Source organism: Pongo abelii, chromosome 6, assembly GCF_028885655.2.
Source record: "Pongo abelii isolate AG06213 chromosome 6, NHGRI_mPonAbe1-v2.0_pri, whole genome shotgun sequence".
Lineage (NCBI taxonomy): Eukaryota > Metazoa > Chordata > Mammalia > Primates > Hominidae > Pongo > Pongo abelii.
In genome coordinates, this window is record NC_071991.2 from 88,834,302 (window position 1) to 88,857,511 (window position 23,210).

General features: G+C 36.5%; 1 protein-coding gene across 6 annotated transcripts in view; it reads right to left on the minus strand.

Annotated features, from left to right (window-relative positions):
- The window catches only part of RUNDC3B (RUN domain containing 3B), a 214,674-nt gene extending 192,118 nt beyond the window's left edge, over positions 1-22,556 (minus strand). For 3 of the 6 annotated variants that reach the window (XM_054559119.2, XM_054559117.2, XM_054559118.2), the window contains exons 1-2: positions 22,024-22,541; positions 39-154 (exon numbers count right to left, since the gene is read on the minus strand). In XM_054559119.2, coding sequence (XP_054415094.1) covers positions 39-154; positions 22,024-22,145 — 238 coding nt within the window. In that variant the 5' untranslated portion in view covers positions 22,146-22,541. 6 annotated transcript variants of the gene reach the window in all.
- Positions 22,557-23,210: the final 654 nt, after the last annotated feature.

Here is a 23,210-nt window from a genome sequence, read left to right on the forward strand (position 1 = left end):
AGCTTGTGGGAGAATAAATAGTACATTAGTGCTTTTACCTTTTAGCCGGTGGCTTAAAATCTGTTCCAAAATAGCTGCAAAATTGTTAAATTCAGGAGAAGAATCATCAATTGTCTCAAAGCACGACCGATCAATCAGGGTCTTCACAGAAAACCTATGAAAAAAAGATTATTGTTGCTTTTAGGCAGAGTTGATTCATTCCCTAAGTATGAAAAAAATGGGAGGAAGGCAATTTGGGGAAGAATTGTAAAAATATTTTATAAGAGTATAACTTCTGAAAAACCCCATTTATTCAAATTTACTCTGTAAATGGAAATTTTTACAGAAAGAGGAGTCTTTTTATTGATATATTTCCTATCTCCTCTGGTCAGAATGTTTGTGTACTCCCAAAATTCATATGTTGATACCTAATCCCCAAAGCAATAGCATTAAGGGTTAGAGCCTTTGGGAGGTGATTAGATAATGAGGGCAGAGCTTTCATGTACAGAATTAGTACTCTTATAAAAGAGGCCTGAGGGAACTTGTTTGCCTCTTCTGCCATGTAAAGACACACAGAAGGTGTCATCTATGAGGAATGGGCTCTCACTAGACACTCAATCTGATGGTGCCCTGATCTCGGCCTTCCCAGCCTGCAGAACTGTGAGCAACAAATTTCTGTTGTTTATAAATTACCTGGTTTAAGGCAATTTGTTAAAGCAGCCTGAAAGGACTAAGAGAGTATCTATTGAAAAAACTAAGACTTAGAAATAGCTAATTGTCCCCATTAAAATCAAAATGTGACCTAACTAAATTTACTCCAAAATACTCAAAAACAATAATACTACTTGTAAGAAATTTGAGCTGCAGACTCAAATGCTTTTGAGAGTTTCTGAGCACAAAATAGAATAAAATAGGATGTGAGCATTAATGAGAAGAATACGTCTGTATTAGTCTGTTTTCACACTGCTAATAAAGACTTACCCGTGACTGAGTAATTTATAAAGGAAAGAGATTTAATTGACTCACAGTTCTACATGGCTGGGGAGGCCTCACAATCATGGCAGAAGATGAAGGAAGAGTAAAGGGTTGTCTTACATGGCAGCAGGCAAGAGAGCATGTGTAGGGGAACTCTCCTTTACAAAACTATCAAATCTTGTGAGACTTATTCACTACTACAAGAACAGCATGGGAAAGGCCCGCCCCCATGATTCAATTACCTACCACTGGGTCCCTCCCACAACACATAGGAATTATGGGAGCTACAATTCAAGATGAGATTTGGATGGGGTCACAGACAAACCATTTCAACATCCAAAGTTTTTATGAGCTTATAAATAGCAAAACCTGCAAATCTGTAAAGTGTACTATATTTTTCCTTATCAGAATGTCCTTTGTCTCTATTTTTGACTGTCAAAAATCAACATATTTTCCAAGTCTCAACTCAAATGTCATCTTCTCAATGGAGAATTATCCAACCTGCATATTCCTACTACAAACAAACATTTTATTTGTATTTATTTCCCTTAAGAGACAATTATAATTTATCTTACTGCTATCATTTGTGTTTTCAATCTTTATCTTATTAGAACACAATTCATTCAGGCAGAAACATGCTTTCTGAACTATGTATCTCCCTCAGCACCTAGGACAATTCTTTGAATGTTGTACTCAGTAGGTACCTGTTGATTTATTTGTAAGCTCTATTTTGAAAGAATGGTAAATAAATGTTTAAACGTCCTATCATGGCAAGACCCAACATATAGTTTATGGGTTTTAACACGTGTAGATTCATATAACCACCATCAAAATCAGGATACAAAACAGTCCTGTTACCTCAAACAACTCCCTCATGCTCTTTATAGTCATATCCTATAAAGGATGGTATATGAGTGCCTAAGACAGTGGAGAATCAAGAAGATAAGGGGAGCTGTTAAAGAATTAGAAATAAAAACTATAAAGGAGATAAAAGAGTACAAGCTTTTTTTTAGGTTTTACTCTTGATAGTTATGCTATTCAATCAGGACAGAAAATACAGGAGACAGGCATAAAGGGAAATATAGAAAGATTTGTTTATATAGGTTATATCTAGTATTTACCATATTAGAAATTGAACTAAAAGATTTTAAATACAGGCAGTCCTCACTTAGCACAGCAGTACAGGACCATAACAGTAACTCTGCAAGTTGAAACCATGCAAAATAATCTTTATAATTAATTAAAAATTATAATTTTCCTGTGACCTTTATAAATTTTTGTCAAAACATTAAAAATTTTCTTACAACCAGTTATATCGGGAAATAAAAAATACTAAAACAGATTTATTTAGTACACTGTACTTTAAAACATTAGAAACACTGAGAATTCAAGTGTTTTACTTCTCTGTAAGAAACTTATGAAGAGTAGTCTGAACAGTGCTTGCCTCATTCTTCTCATTTAGTACAACTTAAGATATAGCGTAAGCCTCTTTTTTTATCTTTTGGCAAACTGCCATATTTCTTGAACTAGCTTCCAATATGTTTTCCTTTACACTTTCAATGCTGTGAAATACCTCTGAGAAGCCCTTTAATGCGAAGTGTTCTGTCAGTGTCACTTCCTCTGGGACATTTTCATCCTTTCTGTTGCAACCACTTTCCTCATTTTTATATCAACATTTGCCTCCACTAAGTTCCTTTGGCTGCATATCTAGATTCTCTTAAACAGGAGAAATGTACACATTCCCATGATCAACGACTTCTTCTGCAACTCCCTTTATATTCATGCAAATCTCACTTTGAGCATTATCATTTTCCATTTCTTTTTTTTTTTTTTTTTTGAGACAGAGTCTCGCTCTGTCACCCAGGCTGGAGTGCAGTGGTGCGATCTTGGCTCACTGTAAGCTCTGCCTCCCCGGTTCACGCCGCTCTCCTGCCTCAGCCTCCTGAGTAGCTGGGACTACAGGTGCCCACCACCAAGCCCGGCTAATTTTTTGTATTTTTTAGTAGAGACGGGGTTTCACTATGTTAGCCAGGATGGTCTCGATCTCCTGACCTCGTGATCCACCCGCCTCGGCCTCCCAAAGTGCTGGGATTACAGGTGTGAGCCACTGCGCCCAGCCTATCATTTTCCATTTCTTTTCTGTACTTTCATCTCTGCAAGTTGACCAATTTACTCTTTTTGATTATCCATTTTCAGATGCATAGGGACCAATCCTAGACAGACTTTGAAATAAGTGATATTATTGGTGTCTGATTATGATGTGTATTTGTTAGTTATGTAATGGTTTGTGGACTAAAGAGCTAGTGGCAAAATGTGTATTTTCTGCAACTACTCACAACTGAATTACAATGGTAATTCAAATGGAAACCACGTTATTGTAGGACTGATGTTACTTAACTAAATTATGAAATACTGGGACCATGCAAAGTAAGAACTGCCTGTATTTATTTACTAATTATAAACAAAATAAATTCATTACATGTTGCAGAAAAAAATATTTTTATGAAAATTGTATTTTCCAAAAGAAAAATGTAGCAAGAATAGCACTGTTTACATGTTTGCAAATATCTTTAATGTGTTTAACAGATGACAATTATATTACTGTTTTTGCATTCAAGCTATTATAATAGCACACATTATGTAGCTTCTGGAAAACTCCAGCATACACTTCTAAGAAAATGGGAATTTTTAATAAAAAAGACAAAGAAAATGACAATAACAATAACAACAAAAGAGAATGGAAATTTTAAAAGGCAAATAATGTCTTAGAATACTTAAGAAAATAATTTTGACTTTGTGGACCTCTGAAAGCATCTGGGTCCAGAAGTACACTTTCAGAAATGCCACCCTATGGCATTCTTGGTGTGTAATGAAATAACTCTCCTATGAAACGAGAATGATACAAATTATATACCATTACATATATTTGGGATAATGGAAAATATAATCACTCAAATAATTTTCAGTCTTCTTTAGTTCAGATGAACCCTGATTGAGAAATGCTGAGATAGATTAATGTTCGACTAGATAGTATTATCTACAACAGCAACTGGAGCTCAATGGAGTAAATTATCATGCAATAACGGGAAATAACATATAGGAAGTAACACTGATAAGGTTAGTTTCTTGTACCTAACGGATGGATAGTCAAGTTAGACAAATGCCAGATGTAATGCATAGTAAATGGATAGAAACAAAAAGATAAAGAGAAAACAGATTTAAAAGGGACTTGAAAACTTTTATTTCCTATGTCCATCTCAGTGACAATACATGAGAATAATGCTGCCAATCCTTGGCAAACATTTAATAAGAAATAATAAGTACAATGTGTAGGCAAAGGAAATGAGAAATGTTTCTAAAATGAATAAATAAAAAGCACACAATCTCCACCTCCACCTTTGACCTGAATAGAAGGAAATTTCTGAATGTATTTCTCTAATCTTCATTCAGTAGAATGGAATAAGAAAGCTAAATCTGCAACCACACTGCTCAAGGAAGGAATAATCTACTGCTTGTAAAAATTATGCCATTTAAGATAGTAATGCACCTCCATAAAATAAACCAAAATTTATATTTGAAAACAAAATTAACAAAGTGCTTAATTCATCAAAAATAAAAATCTAGGTTAGAACTCAATTTCCACCTTTAACAGTCTGATAAGATTTTAGTTACTATGTTCTCCAGGAATAACACTAAATTACCTAACAAACTATTTACTTTGTAAAATGTAGTGGGAAGAAAAAGCCATGGCTATTACTGCATATATTTTCATATCATCAAGAGACCTATATGGATCAATCAGTAGTCAACAAAATGCACAAATATTTTTCTACATTACCCGTAGGTTACGTTCCTACAGAAGACACTATCTGTGTCATAAAAACATAAAATGTCAAATCTCAGAGCACTAAATTACTTTAAACTCAACAGCTAACTAAAAACTAAAACAAAAGCAAAGTCCAAATATCCCAAAGCATATCCTTAGACACAATTTCTATGATTTTCAAGCATAAAGACATTTAAGGGTGAGAAAGCATTACAAAAATTTCTATTATATCGAAGTCAGTAATGAAGAAAAATAATGTTCTCCAGCTTTGCTTCATCATTCATATCCTGCTCTCCTCCCTCCAACACAACCCAAAATTTCAGAAGGCAAATCAATCCCTTAGAGTCTATGCTTCACTTTCAGCTAACCGACTCTTCCCACTCAATACTCACTTCTCTAAAATCATATAGCTAGTCATGAGTATATACCAGAGTAATGAGAATCTGTCCTCCATAACACAGTAACTAAGATGTGCTATAAAAATCAAACCTGTAAAAAGAATTTTAATATATCTAAGAAATATCACACAGATGCTGAGCTATTTCCTGATAATGATGACATTAATATTAGTCATCTGTTTCCTAAAAAGGAATGATTTTTAAATAATGAAATGACAATTTGATGAATGTCTAAAAATATCAAATCAAGTCTAAGTAACAGCTTTTACATAAAGATTAAAAATCAAAAGTTTACATAAAAGAGACTTATATTTAAGATTTTGAAATGAAGTTTTTGAAATGTCTCTATTTAAAAAGATTCTCTTTCCCACCTTCAAAGTCCAAGGAAATTTTTCTTAGCTTAGAAATAAGAAAGAATGGGCCAGTCGTGGTGGCTCAAGCCTGTAATCTCCATACTTTGGGAGGCCGAGGAAGGTGGACAACCTGAGATCAGGAGTTCAAGACCTGCCTGGCCAACATGATGAAACCCCATCTCTACTAAAAATACAAAAAATTAGCTGGGTGTGGTGGTACATGCCTGTAATCCCAGCTACTCAAGAGGCTGAGGTAGGAGAATCGCTTGAACCCAGGAGGTGGAGGTTGCAGTGATCTGAGACTGTGCCACTGCACTCCAGCCTGAGCAACAAGAGCAAAACTCCGTCTCAAAAAAAAGAAAGAATGATTGTGACTAAAATCTTAAAACCTAAGAAAGCATGGACTACCTTTTTCCCTTTGTCAACATAGCAAGAGAAATGAGATAGTTAACAAACTGTTTAAAACATATTAATTACATCCATATTACATTAATTCCTTCCATAGTTCATAGATTTGTAACATAATTATAATGAAAAATAATTTAAAAATTTTAAATGAGGACAAATCAAAAATAATTTTTCTTAAATGTCTATAGTTTCTATTAGAAATTATTTTTATAGTGAAAATTCATCTTTAATATTTAATGTTCTGCATTAATAATATATATATCCATATATACACAGAGAGAATAAGTAGGAAAAAAATTATATTCCTATCCCTTTACAACAGGCATATATTATTTGGCCATTTATCCAATATGCTTCAGGAAAAAAAAATGTTCAAATAAAATAGATTTTCTTATCTATACCATGTTATATCCCTTTATATGGAATGATATCTGAAGATAACTAATGTACATGAAAACATCTAGAATCATCACATTTCAAAACTTAAAAGGGCTCACAAAGGTTAAAGTCATTAATAAGAGTGATGTTTTTAATAGAACGTAAGTATCCAAAATATGAGACAGAGAACTCTCCACTATTTCAAACCAAATTTAGAATATTCCTTATTATATGTCATTGCTGTTAGCAGTCTCTAACACAGGGGTGAGGTAATTATCCTCTGCCATTAAAATAACAGTCAGCATCAATGATCAACAAAGAGATGGCTTCCAAGAGATATGACACAATCCACACCAAACATAATATAAGCAGTGACTACAGGGGATAATAAGCACAATACCCAGAGATATCTGTTCACTGGAAGGCCTATTTTCTCTCTTATATTTTACATCAGAAACACAAGAGAATTTTTCAGAATCAACAATTTGCAGGTCTGGGTACGGTGGCTCACGCCTGTAATCCCAACACTTTGGGAGGCCAAGGCGGGTGGATCACCTGAGGTCAGGAGTTTGAGACCAGCCTGGCCAACGTGGTGAAACTCCATCTCTATTAAAAATATAAAAATTAGCTAGGTGTGGTGGCACAAGCTGGCTACAAGCTGGGACTTGTAGTCCCAGCTACTCAGCAGGCTGAGGCAGGCGAATCACTTGAACCTGGGAGGAACAGGTTGCAGTGAGCCGAGATGGTGCCAGTGCACTCCAGCCTGGGTGAAAGAGCAGAACAAACAAACAAACAAACAAAGTAATTTCCCTTCTTTTTTCAAATATTATGCAACTTATGAATTCTCGGCCGGGCATGGTGGCTCATGCCTGTAATCCTAGCACTTTGGGAGGCTGAGGCAGGCAGATTGCCTGAGCTCAGGAGTTCAAGACTAGCCTGGGCAACATGGTGAAACCCTGTCTCTACTAAAATACAAAAAAAAAAAAAAAAAAAAAATCAGCTGAGCATGGCAGCATGCACCTGTAGTCCTAGCTACTCAGGAGGCTGAGGCAGGAAAATTGGTTGAACCTGGGGGGCAGAGGTTGCAGTAAGCCCAGATCATGCCCCTGCACTCCAGCCTGGCAACAGAGCGAGACTCCCTGCCCTGCACCCACACACCCCAAAAAGAATTCTCAAACATCATGTGTATTTTCCTCTTTCTTTTCTAATATAATTTTAATCTATTTAAAATATTTTATAACGAGAAAAAATACCTTTCACATATCCTTTAAGCAGGGGTCTACAGACTGTTGTCCACAGGCCTAATCCAACTAGTTAAATGTTTTTGTAAATAAACTTTTATTGGAACCAAAAAAAGTCCCAACCATCTTCCCTGAAATTTGTACCCTAAAACATGAAACTCTCTTTGTGATATTTTATTATTTCAAAAAATTTTACCCAATGTAAAAATCAACTTAAAAATAAAGGAAGAAAGCAGGGCCAGGTGTGGTGGCTCACACCTGTAATCCCAACACTTTGCAAAGCTGAGGCCACAGGATGGCTTGAGGTCAGGAGTTTGAGCAACAAAGCGAGACCCCATCTCTGTAAAGAAATGTAAAAATTAGTCAGGCATGGTGGAAAGAGGCTGTTATTTTAGGAAACTCAGAAGGCTGAGGCAAGAGGATAACTTGAGCCCAGGAATTCAAGGTTACAGTGGGCTATGGGTCATGTGTCTGCACTCCAGCCTATGTAACAGAGCAAGACGTTGTCTCTAAAAAGGAAAATTTTAAAAATTAAATAAAGAGACAGATGTGTATTTAAAATATTTTCTTAATCTGTACTGTCAAAATTTATTTTAAAAGAGAATTGTTAATCTAGACACTTAAGAACAGAAATACTATATTATTAACATCTTGTATTGCTATATAAGCAGACTGATGACAGCAGATTGCCAAACATAAAAAATAACGTTAGGAGAACACTCTTAAAATAAAAAAGACAGTTTGCTGAGAATGATGGTTTCCAGCTTCATGCACATGTACCCTAGAACTTAAAGTATAATTAAAAAAAATATTAAATAAATAAATAAGACAAAACTTTCCAAAAAGATTCATCTAAAATTAGTAAGCTATCAAACCAAGAAAACTTCCTATCTTAAAATAAATTGGTTTAATCTCATATGAAAGAACTCCCAATTAAAATTATTTTAATAAAGAACACTTTATATACTTGGATCACATATCCGTTGGGAATCCAATTGTTCTTTATCCAAGAACAAATGAAAATATTCCAATAGAATAATTTAACATAAGTGAGCTTCCTAGTAAGCTAGACATTAAAAGCAGCAATAGAACAACATGAAGAACAGAAAAAAACCATAACATATAGTCTTCGTGGTTTATCAATACTAGAATGCTAAGAAAATGAAAGTTCCCAGTTTCTGTCTATGCAAACACACACATAAGCTGACTTGTATCACAGACAATCAAGATAGCACAGTATTAAAAAATATATATATGTTTTGAAACCAGATATATTTGGGTTTGAATTCTGGCAATGTTAGCCTTAACTATAAAATAAATCTAATTTAAATAAAAATTATTATAACTAAAATTTCCATTATTCGTCATAAAGGCTGAATCTAATATTTTTCCTCCAAAAAGCATATTGTCCACGTATAAATTAAATATATTTTCTTATCATGTTAAGATATAGATGTTTTGTTGTTGATTTATTAAAATTTTAAATTGTCATTAATATTAATTTTGAGATTAGACCTGGAATATAACAGAAAATTTGGTTTTGTAAATACTAAGATTTAAAAATCACAAAATCTAATGTTAAATACGAATCTTTGGAGGATATTGTTTTCCTAACCTCTTCTAAAGACAATCACCATCACTGGAGATGACAGACAATAAATCATTTTACTTAGCTAAAACAACAAAATGTGTGCATTATATCCACTTTCTATCTTTCATAAAATATTTTCAAAACAATATGTATTTTGGAGGATTTGTTTTTGAATGTGCAATCTAGTGTCAGAGTAAAAGAGGAAGGCAGGGAAGAAGAGCTCTTTCATTTAGTGCACATTCAGCTGTCGGCCAGCTTTTGGTAAACAGTAGTTACTGTGATTGTTTACTGTCGCTCCCAAATCAGTGCATTTTGTTATTTTGGCTCGCTGGAGGAAAGTTGCTAGAAAATATACCAAATCTAAGATGAAAACCCTGAAAGGCCAGGAGCAAACTGTAGGTTGTTCAAGACTAACCATGGTTAAAACCTAGTCTGCATTCAGCACAGTCCCTGACTGGATGAAAGCAATCAGCTACTACTCTATCTTATGGAGGAAGACGAACACTGGTAAAGCAAAGTGGTCATTAACCTACACTATTGGCCATGGGTACTAGTAAACTGTTGGCGATATCTTTCTAAAATTGAGTGGTGCATTCCATCTGTTTACTCCACTGTGGTCTATTTCTATTGTATACTACGTTCTTATGAATACTTTGACACATAATGGTTGACAAAAGGGTAAACATGATAGTACTAAAAGAACAACAAAAGTATTAAAGAAAGAATTTAATAAACATTGTGTGGCATTCAATAACATTCTAGATGTGACAAAAGATAGGACTACATGACTAAGAAAGGAGTAAGAAAGAGAAAAAACAGACCATAAAAGTAGATATAAAGATAATTCAAATTTCTAAATTAATAAGAACTTTAAGATAAATGTGAGTAATATGTTCAAGAGACGAGAAGAAATGAAGGACATAGGTAAAAAGATAGGTTTTTAAAATCAGAGGGTTAGAGTCTATTTTAAAAAATCAAATAAAAATTCTAGAACTACCTGAAATTAAAAACTCATTCAATGGATTAAACAGTAGAATAGACAAAGCATAAGACATAATTAATGAACTACAAAAGGAGTCAATAGAAAACATACAAGCTGAAGCATAAAGAGAAAGAATAGAAACCATAGGAAAGAATATGAATCAAGTGAGGCCTGGTAAAGTTTAACATAATGTAATTGGAGTGTAAAAAGATAATGGAGACACACGTGGTGGCTCATGCCTGTCATTCCAACACTTTTGGAGGCTCAGGCAGGAGGAATGCCTGAGGCCAGCAGTTTGAGACCAGCCTGGGCAACATAGCGAGATCCTGTATCTACAAATTAAAAAAAAAAAATTAGCTGGGTGTGGTGGTGCATGTTTGCAGTCCTAGCTACTCAGGAGGCTGAGGATCACTGGAACCCAGGAGCTCAGGGTTGCAGTGAGCTATGATCGCACTACTGCACTCCAGCCTGGGCAACACAGCAAGACCCAACCTCTAAAAAATAAAAATAAAAAGTAAAAAGAAGATAATAACCAAAATTTTTCCAAAACTGAGGAAGGGAAAATGGAAAGGGTAAATATGTGGATAAATATAACTGTGTATTTCCTAAATATCTATTGTAAAATATGGTAATAAAATAATGTTGTAAGATTTAATATATATATATATACACACATATATATATACACACACACATACATATGTATGTTTTAGGATGTGGGGGAATAAATGGTTCTAACACTATTGGAGAAGTAGTAAAAGTTACAATTTGCATTAAACTGTAATAAATCAAAGGTAACTGCCAAAAGAATAAAAATGTACATAAACATATATAAAGAAATGGAATATATGACTCACAAGTTCACAAAGTAAAAAACTGGAATCATGGAATAAATGGAACTATAAAAATATTAATATTTAAGAAGGCAAGAAAAGAGAAAAAAGCAAACATACAATGAACAGTAAGATAGCTATAAATCCAAATATAATAGTAATAACATTAATTAAAATGTGCTAAATAATTAAAAGACTAAGATTATCAGACTACATAAAATGCAAAATTCAATCCTATCTTACCTACAAGGACACTCTAAATATAAGAGCCCAGAAAGAGCAAAAGTGAAGGTAAAAGATGGAAAAAGAGACATCATATGAACATTAGCTAAAAGAAAGCTATTATAACTGTATTAATAGCAGATAAAACAGACTTTAAGGCACTACCATTATTAGAGATAATGAGGGACATTTCATGATGACAATGAATCAAACTACTAGGAAGATACCACAATTCTAAATCTCCATAAAACTAGTAATAAAACAAAATATTTATAATAAAAATCACAAAACTAAAAGGAGAAACAGACAAATCTACAGTCATAAAGGTAGACTTTAACACATCTCTCTCAATACTAAATAGTATACAAAAAACAAGTAAGAACACAGAGGATATGAACAAGGCAATTAAAACACTAGACTTAACTGACATATATAAATCATGCAATCAACAATGACAGAATACACATTATTTCCAAATGCATATGAAATATATGTTGAAATTAACCATATACTGCACCACAAAGCAAGCATCAACAAATTTCAAAAGCTCGAAATCTTTCAGAATATGTTCTCTGCACAACAGAATTCATTCGAAATCAACAAATGAAAGGTAACTAAAAAACCTTCAACTGTTTGAAAGTTAGATAATAGATTTTTTTTTTTTTTTTCGAGACGGAGCCTCGCTCTGTCACCCACGCTGGAGTGCAGTGGTGGGCGGTCTCTTCTCACTGCAAGTTCCGCCTCCTGGGTTCATGCCATTCTCCTACCTCAGCCTCCGGAGTAGCTGGGACTACAGGTGCCTGCCACCACGCCTGGCTAATTTTTTGTGTTTTTAGTAGAGACGGGGTTTCACCGTGTTAGCCAGAACAGTCTCGATCTCCTGACCTTGTGATCCACCTGCCTCAGCCTCCTAAAGTGCTGGGATTACAGGTGTGAGCCACCATGCCCGGCCGACAATAGATTTTTAAATAAACAGGAGTCGACAGAGAAAATTAACAAAGTCATAACACGAGTCGACAGAGAAACTCAACAAAGTCAAACGCTGGTTCTTTGAAAAAGTTGGTAAAATTAATAAATGCCTAGCAAAATAAATGGGGAAAATGGAGATTATAATATGAGGAAAGAAAAATGGGAAATCGCTACAGATCTTTCAAACAATAAAAAGGCATTAAGAGGATATTAAGAAAAGTCTTAGCAAAAAAAAAAAAAAAATTGACAATATAAATGAAATAGGTATGTTCCTTGAAAAACCTACTGAAACTCATACCAGAAGACACAGGAAATCTGAATTGTTCAGTATTTATTAAATGAATTGATTCTGTTACTAAATGATTTCCCACAAAGACAATTTGCGGTTCACATTGCTTCCCTGGTGAATTCTTCCAAATGTTTAAGAAAGAAATATCAGTCTTACACAAACTTTTCTACAGAACACGGGAGGAAACACACACACACACACAAACACACACTTCCTAACTTGCTTTATAAAGCCAAATAATCTTAATGACAAAACCAGATAAGAACATTATAAGAAAGGACAATTACATACCAATCTCTACCATGAATAAATATGCAAAAATCCCAAACAAAATATTAACTCTCTGAATGCAAAGATATGTCAAAAAGACAATACATCACAACTGATTTTTTTTTTTATTCCAGAATGGTTTAACATGCAAAAGTCAACATAATTCACTATGAAGACAATAAAAGAGAGAAAAATCATGTTTATCTTGAAAGACAAAAAAAAAATTTAATAATACAATAATCAGCATCCATTTATGATAAAAATTCTCAGCAATTTAGAAATAGAAGGGAACTAAGAAAAACCTACTACAAACATCCTATTTAATAATAAAATTTTGAATGTTTTCTGTGACACTGCATTAGTGGTCCTAGCCAGTGCAATAAGACAAAAAAGAAAAGCCATAAAGATTGAAAAAGGAAGAAATAAAATAAGCAAATGACAAGACTGTGTACTCAGAAAAAAAATTTTTAAATGCAAAAAATCTGTTAGAATTAATAAACAAATCTGGTAAGACTGTTAGATATAAGACCAGTATTTTAAAAGGTCAAATTTATATCGATATACCAACAACCACAAGAAAATGAAAAGTTTTCAATGATTTCAGTTACCATAATATAAAAATATATCAAATATGCAAGAATAAATATAACAGATTTAAAATATCTATATATGCAAAACTATATTATTGAGAAAAATTCTAGAATATTTAAACATATAAAGAAATAGATTATGTTCATGGGTTGCACGTAAGTCTTAATATTATAAAGATGACAGTTTTCCCAAAACTGATTTATAGTACCAGTGCAAGCTTAATAAAAATCCCAGAAAAATATTTTAACAGAAATTGACAAGTTGATTCTAAAATTTAGTTTGTAAAAGGCTAAGAATAGCCAAGATAATCTTGAAAAATAAAGCTAGATAACTTATATTACCAAACATCAAGACATAATATAAAGTTATAGGTATTAATTTAGTACAATATTAGCTCAGGATAGACAAATAGACTATTGGAAAAAAGAAAGTCTAGAAATAGACCACAAATTATCCAGTCACCTAAGATAAATCTGATGCATGAGTGTAGTGGAGAAAGTATGGTTGATACAGTTTGGCTGTGTCCCCACCCAAATCTCATCTTGAATTGTAGTTCCCATAATCCCCACATATCATGGGAGGGAGCAGATGGGAGGTAATTGAATCACGGGGATGGTTCCCCCATGCTAGTCTCATGATGGTGAGTAAGCACTCATGAGAGCTGACGGTTTTATAAGGGGCTTCCCCCTTTGCTTGGTTCTCATGTTCTCATTTTTCTCTCCTGCTACCTTGTGAAGAAGGACATGTTTGCTTCCCCTTCCACCATGCTTGTAAGTTTCCTGAGGCCTCCCCAGCCCTGCAGACCAATGAATCAATTAAACCTCTTTCCTTCATAAATTACCCAGTCTCAGGTATGTCCTCATAGCAGCAGGAGAACGGACTAATACAATGGTCTTTCCAATAAATTGTACTAGGTCAGTTGATTTTCCTTAAGGGAAATATTTAATCTTGACTCCTGTACTTCACACCATAAATAAACTACAGATGGATTGTTGATATAAATGTAAAAATAAAACAATAAAGCTTTAGAAGAAAAAAGAATATTTTCATTACTTTGGAGTAGGCTGGCTTCTTAAAGACATTACAATAAGCATTAACCATGAAGGAAATTTATGGGCCATTTTACATTCAGAAATTTCTATTCATCAAAACATACTACAAAGTGAAAAATAAAGCCACCAAATGGAAGACATTTGCATTACACGTATCCAACAAAAGATTCCCATACAGAATGTACAAAGAACTGCACATCTAAAAAATAAACAAAAAGCAGAGATTCCAGTTGCTAAGTGACTTGAATTGACATTTTATGAAATAAAATCTCCAAATGGCCTATAGATTTACGGAAAGGTGCTTGACTTCATTAGACATCAAGAAAATGCAAACTAAAACCACCATGTGACACCCCAACAAACATACAAGATTGGCTAAAATAAAAGAAAATGTCAAGTATTAGTTAGGATACAGAACAACTGGAACTCCTACACACGCTGCTCACTAGTATGAGTGTTGGTACAACTCCTTTTGAAAACTTTCACATCTACTGAAGCTGAATATCTGCATGCCATATGACTCATCAATTCCACTCCAAGCTAATATCGGACAGAAAAATGTACATATTGTCACAAAAATAAATACGAATGAATATTTAGTTAGCAGTAGTCAAAAAGTAGAAACAACTCAAATGACAATCAGTGAGAGAATGGAAATATTGTGGTATATTCATCCAATGGAATAAGATACAGCAATGAAAATGAACAAACTACAGCAACATGCAACAAAACAGATGAACCTCACAAACATGATGTTGAACAAAATAAGCTAAACACAAAAAGATATATACTGTATTATTCCATTCATTTAAAATATTTAAAAAGACAAAACAAACCATGGTGTTAAAAACCAGGGTATTAACTACAAGAAAGCAAGGAGGAGGTCTTGATATTTGAACAGTTCTTTCTCTTGACCTGGGTGCTAGTTACAACATTGTGCCCTACCACAAAAATGAATTGAGCTGCATAGTTATGCTATGTATGCTTTTCTATGTGGAAAGTATAAGTCAATAAAAATTTATATTAAAAGAACAGTGGCATAGTAGAGCTAGAAATAAGGCTAAAAGCATTATCATAATGTCCTACATATCTCGTAGAGGTTGACTACAGACTTGGCACTAAGATTTCTAACAGCTGCAAGAGAAAAAGATAAAGTTGTCAGTTATACATTCGTGTCCAGTAGATATAAATAAATCAATTGCTTGAAAATACTAATTGTTGGCACTAAACACAGAGATTTCTCACAGAAGTCTTCACAAAAAAGAAGCCCCTTTTGACATAATAATGTCCTTGACAATAACTTCAAGACCCTCTGTGACTGCTTCTTATGATGACCTTCAATGCAGACTGATGGAATCTTTCCAATATACAACTGGGTAAAAGCAATTGGTGATAGAAGAGTGTGGAGGAATGCAGTCTACATACCCAATTCTCTCTGATGCTTTGGACTGACCCAGGGATATATTTTATAAACCTGTAAGAGGGAATAGAAGAGTGGGTAAGCTTCAAACATTCCCCCTTGAATATCATCTCTCAACTGAAATTTTGACAATTATCAAGCAGCAACAGCAAAGTTAAAATAAATACCCCCTAGTAAAGGACTAGGGGATAGCTAGTCTCTGTTGTCAATTAATATGAATGCAGTTTGGTTGGGGGAAGAGATAATGACCTTTTGTGAATGCTGAAATGTCTACTCTAGGACTAGTGGTTGAAAAGAGGATCACCCTACCTCCATTGTGAGCATCTACTAATTAGAGCATGAAGAATCCTTAGAAATATTTAATAATACTGAACCTGCTTCCAAGGTATATAACTAATGTTGAATCCAAACTCAAAGTTCTACTACATATAAAATGACTAAAAGAGCTTTAGCCAAAAATATTATAATCACTATAGCCAAGGTATGAATAGTCTTATGAGGCATACTCAAGCATACTCAAGCAAATAGTAACAAAAAAAGTAAATCACTGGATTTAAAGTTCTTTTTTTTTTTTTTTTTCTTTTTTTTTTTTTTTTTGAGACAAGGGTCTCACTCTTTCTCCCAGGCTGGGGTGAAGTAGTGAATCTTGGCTCACTGCAACCTCCACCCCAGGGTTCAAGTGATTCTCCTGTCTCAGCCTCCCGCTGGAATTAGAGGTACCCCCTCACCCCCCAACCCCTGCCACCACGCCTGACTAATGTTTGTATTTTTAGTAGAGACGGGGTTTCACCATGTTGGCCAGGCTGGTCTCAAACTCTTGAACTCAGGTGATCCATCTGCCTCAGCCTCCCAAAGTCCCAGGATTACAGGCATGAGCCACCGCACCCAGCCAACAAATTTAAAGTTCTTTAAAGGATTATGCTGCAATCTGTACATGGTTGGTCTGCCCCCATCAAATGACATGTTTAAATTTGATCCCCAATGTGATGGTGTTGGGAGGTGGGGCCTAGCGGGAAGTATTTGGGTAATCATGGGGGTGGATACCTCATGAATGGCTTGGTACTTATCTCCCAGTAGTGAGCCAGTTCTCACTCTAGCAAGGCTGGATTGGTCTCAAGGAAGAATGGATCAGTTCCTAGAAGAGTAGGTTGATATAAAACCAGAATGCCCTTTGGGTTTGGTCTCTCTTCACATCTGCCTGCTTCCCCTTTGACTCTCTCCACCATGTTTTGATGAAGCACAAAAGCCCTCACCAGAAGCCCAGCAGATGCAGGGCCACAGTTTTTCTACAACCTACAGAGCTGTTAGTTAAATAAACCTCTTTTCTTTATAAACTACCCTGCCTCAGGTATTCCTTTATAGCAACACAAAACAGGGTAAGACAGATTATACTGTCATTAATATTCAACAACATTTCACATATCTGCATTTCTCCCACCAAGTTCAAGCATAGACTAGACAGTTTTTCTGATTAGTTAGCACCAGAATGTTAAGAAGTTCAGAGTTCTAAAGCTCACTAAACTTAACTCAGGCCTCTGGGTGCTTTAAAAAAAAAAAAAAATTAAACACCTGTTAAGTTTAGTTATATACTTTCCCAGGTCACAACCAATTATAATCTGCAAGTCAGAATGGAAAGTACAAAGAAAAGAACTGCTAGAAATAGAAAGAGTTGTAAGAAATAACAAATAACTTGGTAGGAAGAAACAGAAGGATGCAAAAGCTCAAAGAACTCCAAACACATAATCTTCTGGGGCCACTTAGGCAAAAGCTCTACATGCCGCAAGAGTCTCCAAGGGCAACCACTGCACAGTGGGCATATTCATAGAGGCAGATTCAGAGTAAAGTCATCAATAAGGATTACATTATTCTATGTATAGTATTTTTCAAGAAGGTAGGGAAACGTGTCATCATTTTTTTAAAGCAATCCATTCAAAATATTGTAAATATGTGTTGTGGATTAAATTTGCACGCTTAAATAAATTTCAGTTATACAAATCCTGCACTCCAAAATAAATGCTGAGTAAAGCACTACAGTTGATGAAGGATTTTAAGCTTAACTCAAATATTAGTTATGTATAAAAATATAAGCTTCTCATTCCCTGACTATAATGGAAAAACTGAGGTGCTAATGTAATTTGAAATAATATTCAAGTTCTGAAATAATATCATGACCTATAGAAAACTAAGACTATGCATATGTTATTAAAAACACTTGAATTGTGAAATCATCACTTGTCTCCACAGTGCTTATCACACTACTCCTTATATTCCTCTTATTAGTCCTTCCTAGCCACAAAACAGGAAAATTATGACTTTGCATGGGAAGTTTCTCTTAAAAGTACTGACTTAAAAGTTTGACAAGTGTTATTCTGAAATGTTTATATGTGTATATTTTAATAATTTGCTCATAAGACATTGTTAAGCCATAGAAAGAGAATTTAGATTTTAATACTCTGCCACCAAAACCAAAATCAAAGGAATATATAAGGTTTTCTGTAAACAATGAAGCTTATAAAGGACAGAAAAAATGACTAATATCTGATTATCTAGGGATAAAAATGCAAGTTCAAAAAATCTGAAGGGCTTTAACAACTTAATTGTCTGAAGTTCTAAACAATAGAGAATACACAGGGAAAATACTAGTTGGTTCTCAGAGCCATAGTCAAGTGTATGAATATTTTGAAGTTGAGTGTGTAAGATTTAGAGTCCTCAAATTACCTACTATCTCTTCACCAAAATCTATGAAAAATATGAAAAAACAGTACTTATCTGATGAAATAAGGACCATGCAAATGTTTTTAGTCTATGACATGCAAATGTTCACTAAAAAAACTGATGAATTACATACACATATACAATCACAATGAGCCAAAATTCAGTTCAGCTCTTTATCTGACTATCTTACCTATCCAAACAACCCATTTTCAAAGTTCAAAACTATATATTGCACTTGAATAAAGCTTTAAACATAAAGAATTGTGTACTCACATAAGAAGACTTTAAACCTAAACTAAGAATACACCTAAATTGTTTAAGGGGTAAGGAAAAACATTACTGTGTAAGTATAAGTGGATACACTAGAATGATATATGCTGGTGACTTTTTTTTTTTTGGTTTTGTAAATGGTTCAATTTTTTCCAGAACATCAGCAGAGAATTACAAAATCAAAGGCACAGTCCAAAATATTTTTGTTTATACAGAAAAATGCACATACCTAATTTAGCTATTATAAACATTTATCTTATCATTATTATCCTGCTCATATTTGGAAAAATTCAAAACTAAATATAAACATATTTTGCTTGGAGGCCATTATTAATTTTAGGCCTATAATTGAAGGTTAACAATGATCTAGTCCAATATTATTTTACAGACAACAAAAATGAACAAATGGAAAGGTTGCATGGCTTGTGAAAGTGCACACTAGTTAATGATACAGTCAACCTAGAATCCAGTTATATTTCCACCACATCAACTTCTTTCCAACTTAAATATCAAATCATCTCTAATGTGAGATATAAAAATAAAAAGGCCGGGCGCAAGGTGGCTCACGCCTGTAATCCCAGCACTTTGGGAGGCTGAGGCGGGCGGATCACGAGGTCAGTAGATCGAGACCATCCTGGCTAATACGGTGAAACCCCGTCTATACTAAACAAAATACAAAAAATTAGCCAGGCGTGGTGGTGGGCGCCTGTAGTCCCAGCTACTCAGGAGGCTGAGGGAGGAGAATGGCGTGAACCCGGAAGGCGGAGCTTGCAGTGAGCCGAGATCGCGCCACTGCTCTCCAGCCTGGGAGACAGAGTCTCGCTCTGTCTCAAAAATAAATAAATAAAAAATAAAAAAAGAATTCATAAGAGACATGAGTGAAATACCCAGGGTTTGGTGACTCCGGAAAGTAAACTAGCAATAAATGCATAAATGCTGCTTTATTCATTTTTCTTAATTTGTAACGGGGATACTTAAAATGTACAAATGGCCTATAGTGACTTTCTTCCAAAAAGTAAAAGTCATTCAGACAAAGCCTATCATATAGATCCCATTACTACACATGGATAATTTACATGCACCATCAACTATCTGGATCTGAAGAACAGCCTTAATATTATCCATATAAATAACAATATAAATGAAATCCAGAGTAAACTGTAACTAAAGTTAGCACATACTCATTTCACAGTAGAAAATAATAATTACGTAAATTACAATCATGAAAATACAACTAATACAGAGAGCTGTCCCCAGAAATCAGTGTGATGTTCCTAAAATTTCTTAAAGATAATTTAAAATTTAATTTAAATAAGGTTGAAATACAAATCCTTTTCTTTTCAACTGTCTCTGATAACGGCACACATGATCATTATATGACCTAAAGCCAGCCAAGACAAAAATGGAGAAGCAAAAGGAACAGTACCCATCACTGAATTTATTCATTCAATAAATATTTTTTGAGTGTTAAATGCTATACTGAGAATTAAAAAAAAAAAAAAAGACGAAGCAAAAAGCAGATAGAATCACTGCCCTTGTGAAGTTTAACAAAAGCTGATAGAGCTTTTATTAAATATGTTACATCCCAAGAAGTACTGTATATGTTGAAACTACCCTTATTTTTAAAGCAATTTTTAATGTCTGTATATTATGGTTAAGAAAATCAGCCTTGCTTATTGTTCCATTCACCTACTTTAAAGATATTTACCTATATTTTAAAACACCTAACAGCCTGTCCCAAAAAGTTACATCCTAGACAGCACAAATGGCAAATTAAACAGATACCATATTACTTTACCATTTACAACTCAAAGTGCTGTAATAATTACATACACATATACAATTACAGTCAATGAAGAAGGTCTTCTTGCTAGATAAACATTTGTAATAATTCAAGTATTTTTTAAAAAGTCACTGTGAGTTATTGCATTTAAGTCCTGGAATAATTATCTGTATTCCAGTTAAGATGCTAGACACACTTTTACACAAGAAAACGGAAAAATACAGAGAAATTGCAAAGGAAGAAAAAGTTTCATCATCATCTGATTCTTAAGAGGAATATCACTAGGTGATGATTAGGAGTCTGATGGAAGAAAGTAATTTTAAAACAACTTAATGGTTCAGAGAAGTTCCTAAGAAATTGATGCTTAGGGTTTCCATTTTTCTTAATACTCAGATATAAGACTTAAAGAAAATATATCAGCATGTTAAAAACCAGTTATCTCTGAATACTAGGCTTACTATAAATAGTAGTTATTCTTTTTTTTTTTTTTTTGACGGAGTCTCCCACTGTGGCCCCGGCTGGAGTGCAATGACGTTATCTCAGCTCATTGCAACTGCCTCCCGGGTTCAAGCGATTCTCCTGCCTCACCCTCCCCAGTAGCTGGGATTACAGGCGCCCGCCACCACGTCCGGCTAATTTTTTGTATTTTTAGTAGAGACGAGGTTTCACTATGTTGGCCAGGCTGGTCTCGAACTCCTGACCTCGTGATCTGCCCGCCTCAGCCTCCCAAAGTGCTAGGATTACAGGCGTAAGCCACCGCGCCCGGCCCAACAGTAATTATTCTTTTATTGTTTCTATATTTTTCTGAAGTAAGGAAATACTACTTTATAATGTACAGTTATAAAGCATTAAGGAAAGGCAGGCCTTAAAATAAATCATTGACATAAAGACTAGGTATCCTCCACAGTCCCACTCTTAATAACAACTGCAGAACCAGCACTAGCACTGTAGCTGAAAAGTGGATAGTACACACACGCTCACATACACAATGGCTGGCATGTAGTAGGCACTCAACTAACGTGTGAAATGAAATGGGTGAAGATAATGTAAACAAGCCAAAACAACGAAATGTACTCTGATTTGGGGACAACACAGTAAACAATCGCAGTAACTACCACTTTATCAAAAGCTGGCTGACAGCTGAATGGGCATTAAATGAAAGAGCTCTTCTTCTTTGCCCTCCTCTTTCACTCTGACACTAGATTGCACATTCAAAACAAATCCTCCCCCAGCCCCGCCCCAAGCTCTATCCTCCGGTATCTCCAGCACTGGAACTGACACAAAGTCCAGGGCTGCGGCGGTGTCCAGACCCGGGCCCCTGTCCAAGGAGCTGCGCGCTCACAGATTTGGCTGGCGCAACACAGGCGGGGGCACTGGGCGGCAGCCCATCATGCCCGGGACCCCCAGGGACCCGCGCGAAAGCCCAGAGCTCTCAGCCCCGGCCGGAGGCTGGTTCCTCTCGCCCTGCGCTACCGTACCTGCACACGGTGATCAGGTTCCTCCTCTCCACCGCAGCATTGCGGGCGCTCAGGCTTTTCTTGCCGCCTCCGCCGCCACCGCCGCGGATCCCGCTCAGGCCCCCTAGGCTCCGGGAGGCCATGGCGGGCTCACCCCCGTGCCCCTTTTGTCTCGTGCCACCCCGCACGCCCCCCACACCTGCTTAAGGGGGTTCTCGCTCGGTCCGCAACCGTGGGGGCGCGGGAAGGATGTAGGAAAGGAGCCTGGAGGGAGGAAGGGTGTGGAAGACAGCAGGGACTCGCACCCGGGGACTGACGGCTCGCCCTTGGCACCCGAGCTACACACACACACACACACACGCACACGCACCACCTCCGCCCTCGGCGCGCAGCCGACTGCCGGGCTGCGCGTGCGGGTCGGCGTCGGGCGCTCTTCTCCTTCCCGAGGGACCTCAGCAGACGGCGCGCGCGCGAGCCCGTCGGCCCCTCACGCCCAACCACCCACACTCCGCAGCCACTCGTGCCCCAGCCTGGGAGGCGGTGACAAGGCCCCCGGCCTCGCGTGCGCAGCCCCACCCTCTCTGCGCCTATCAAATCAACGCTACCCCCGCCGGATCCAATCGCGGCACCAGAGGGGCGGGGCCGGCCGCGCGGACCTTTTAAAGAAGCGGGCTCAAGCCCCACCCCGACGCGTGGGCTGCTGTCAAGACGCCGGGCTCGCTTTCGCAGCCAGCTAGCTGCCACCAGTAGCCACGCAGGCTAGCCGTGGGGATTGTGGGATGCGGGGCCCCACAGCGCCAGGGGCCGATTGCCACCCCTTGCCTGTAGCCAAGCTTTAACGGCTGATACCTATTTCCGTGGCTGCCGTAGCTTCAGTGCCTGCCTAGGAAGCAGCGCGCCGGCTCCCACACCCGACCTTGGGCCTGAGTACTAAGAAGGGAGGAGGGTTCCTTTTGTCCTGACGCCCTCCCAGGGGCTAATAAACAGCAACACAATGGCCCAAGGGGGGAATTGCTCGTACAATCTCCTTCTTGGCGCGTCTGGTGCCGACATTTCTTGCCCCTCCACACCATGTCGCTCCCACCTCAGCCTCCAGCACAGCCCGCACCCGGGACTGCCCGCCCGCCTAAGGAGGAGCTAGGTGCCGGTGTAGAGTCTTTCCGCGTCCTGGGCCGTGACTCTGGAATCGGGAGTCCGGGTCTGGGAAT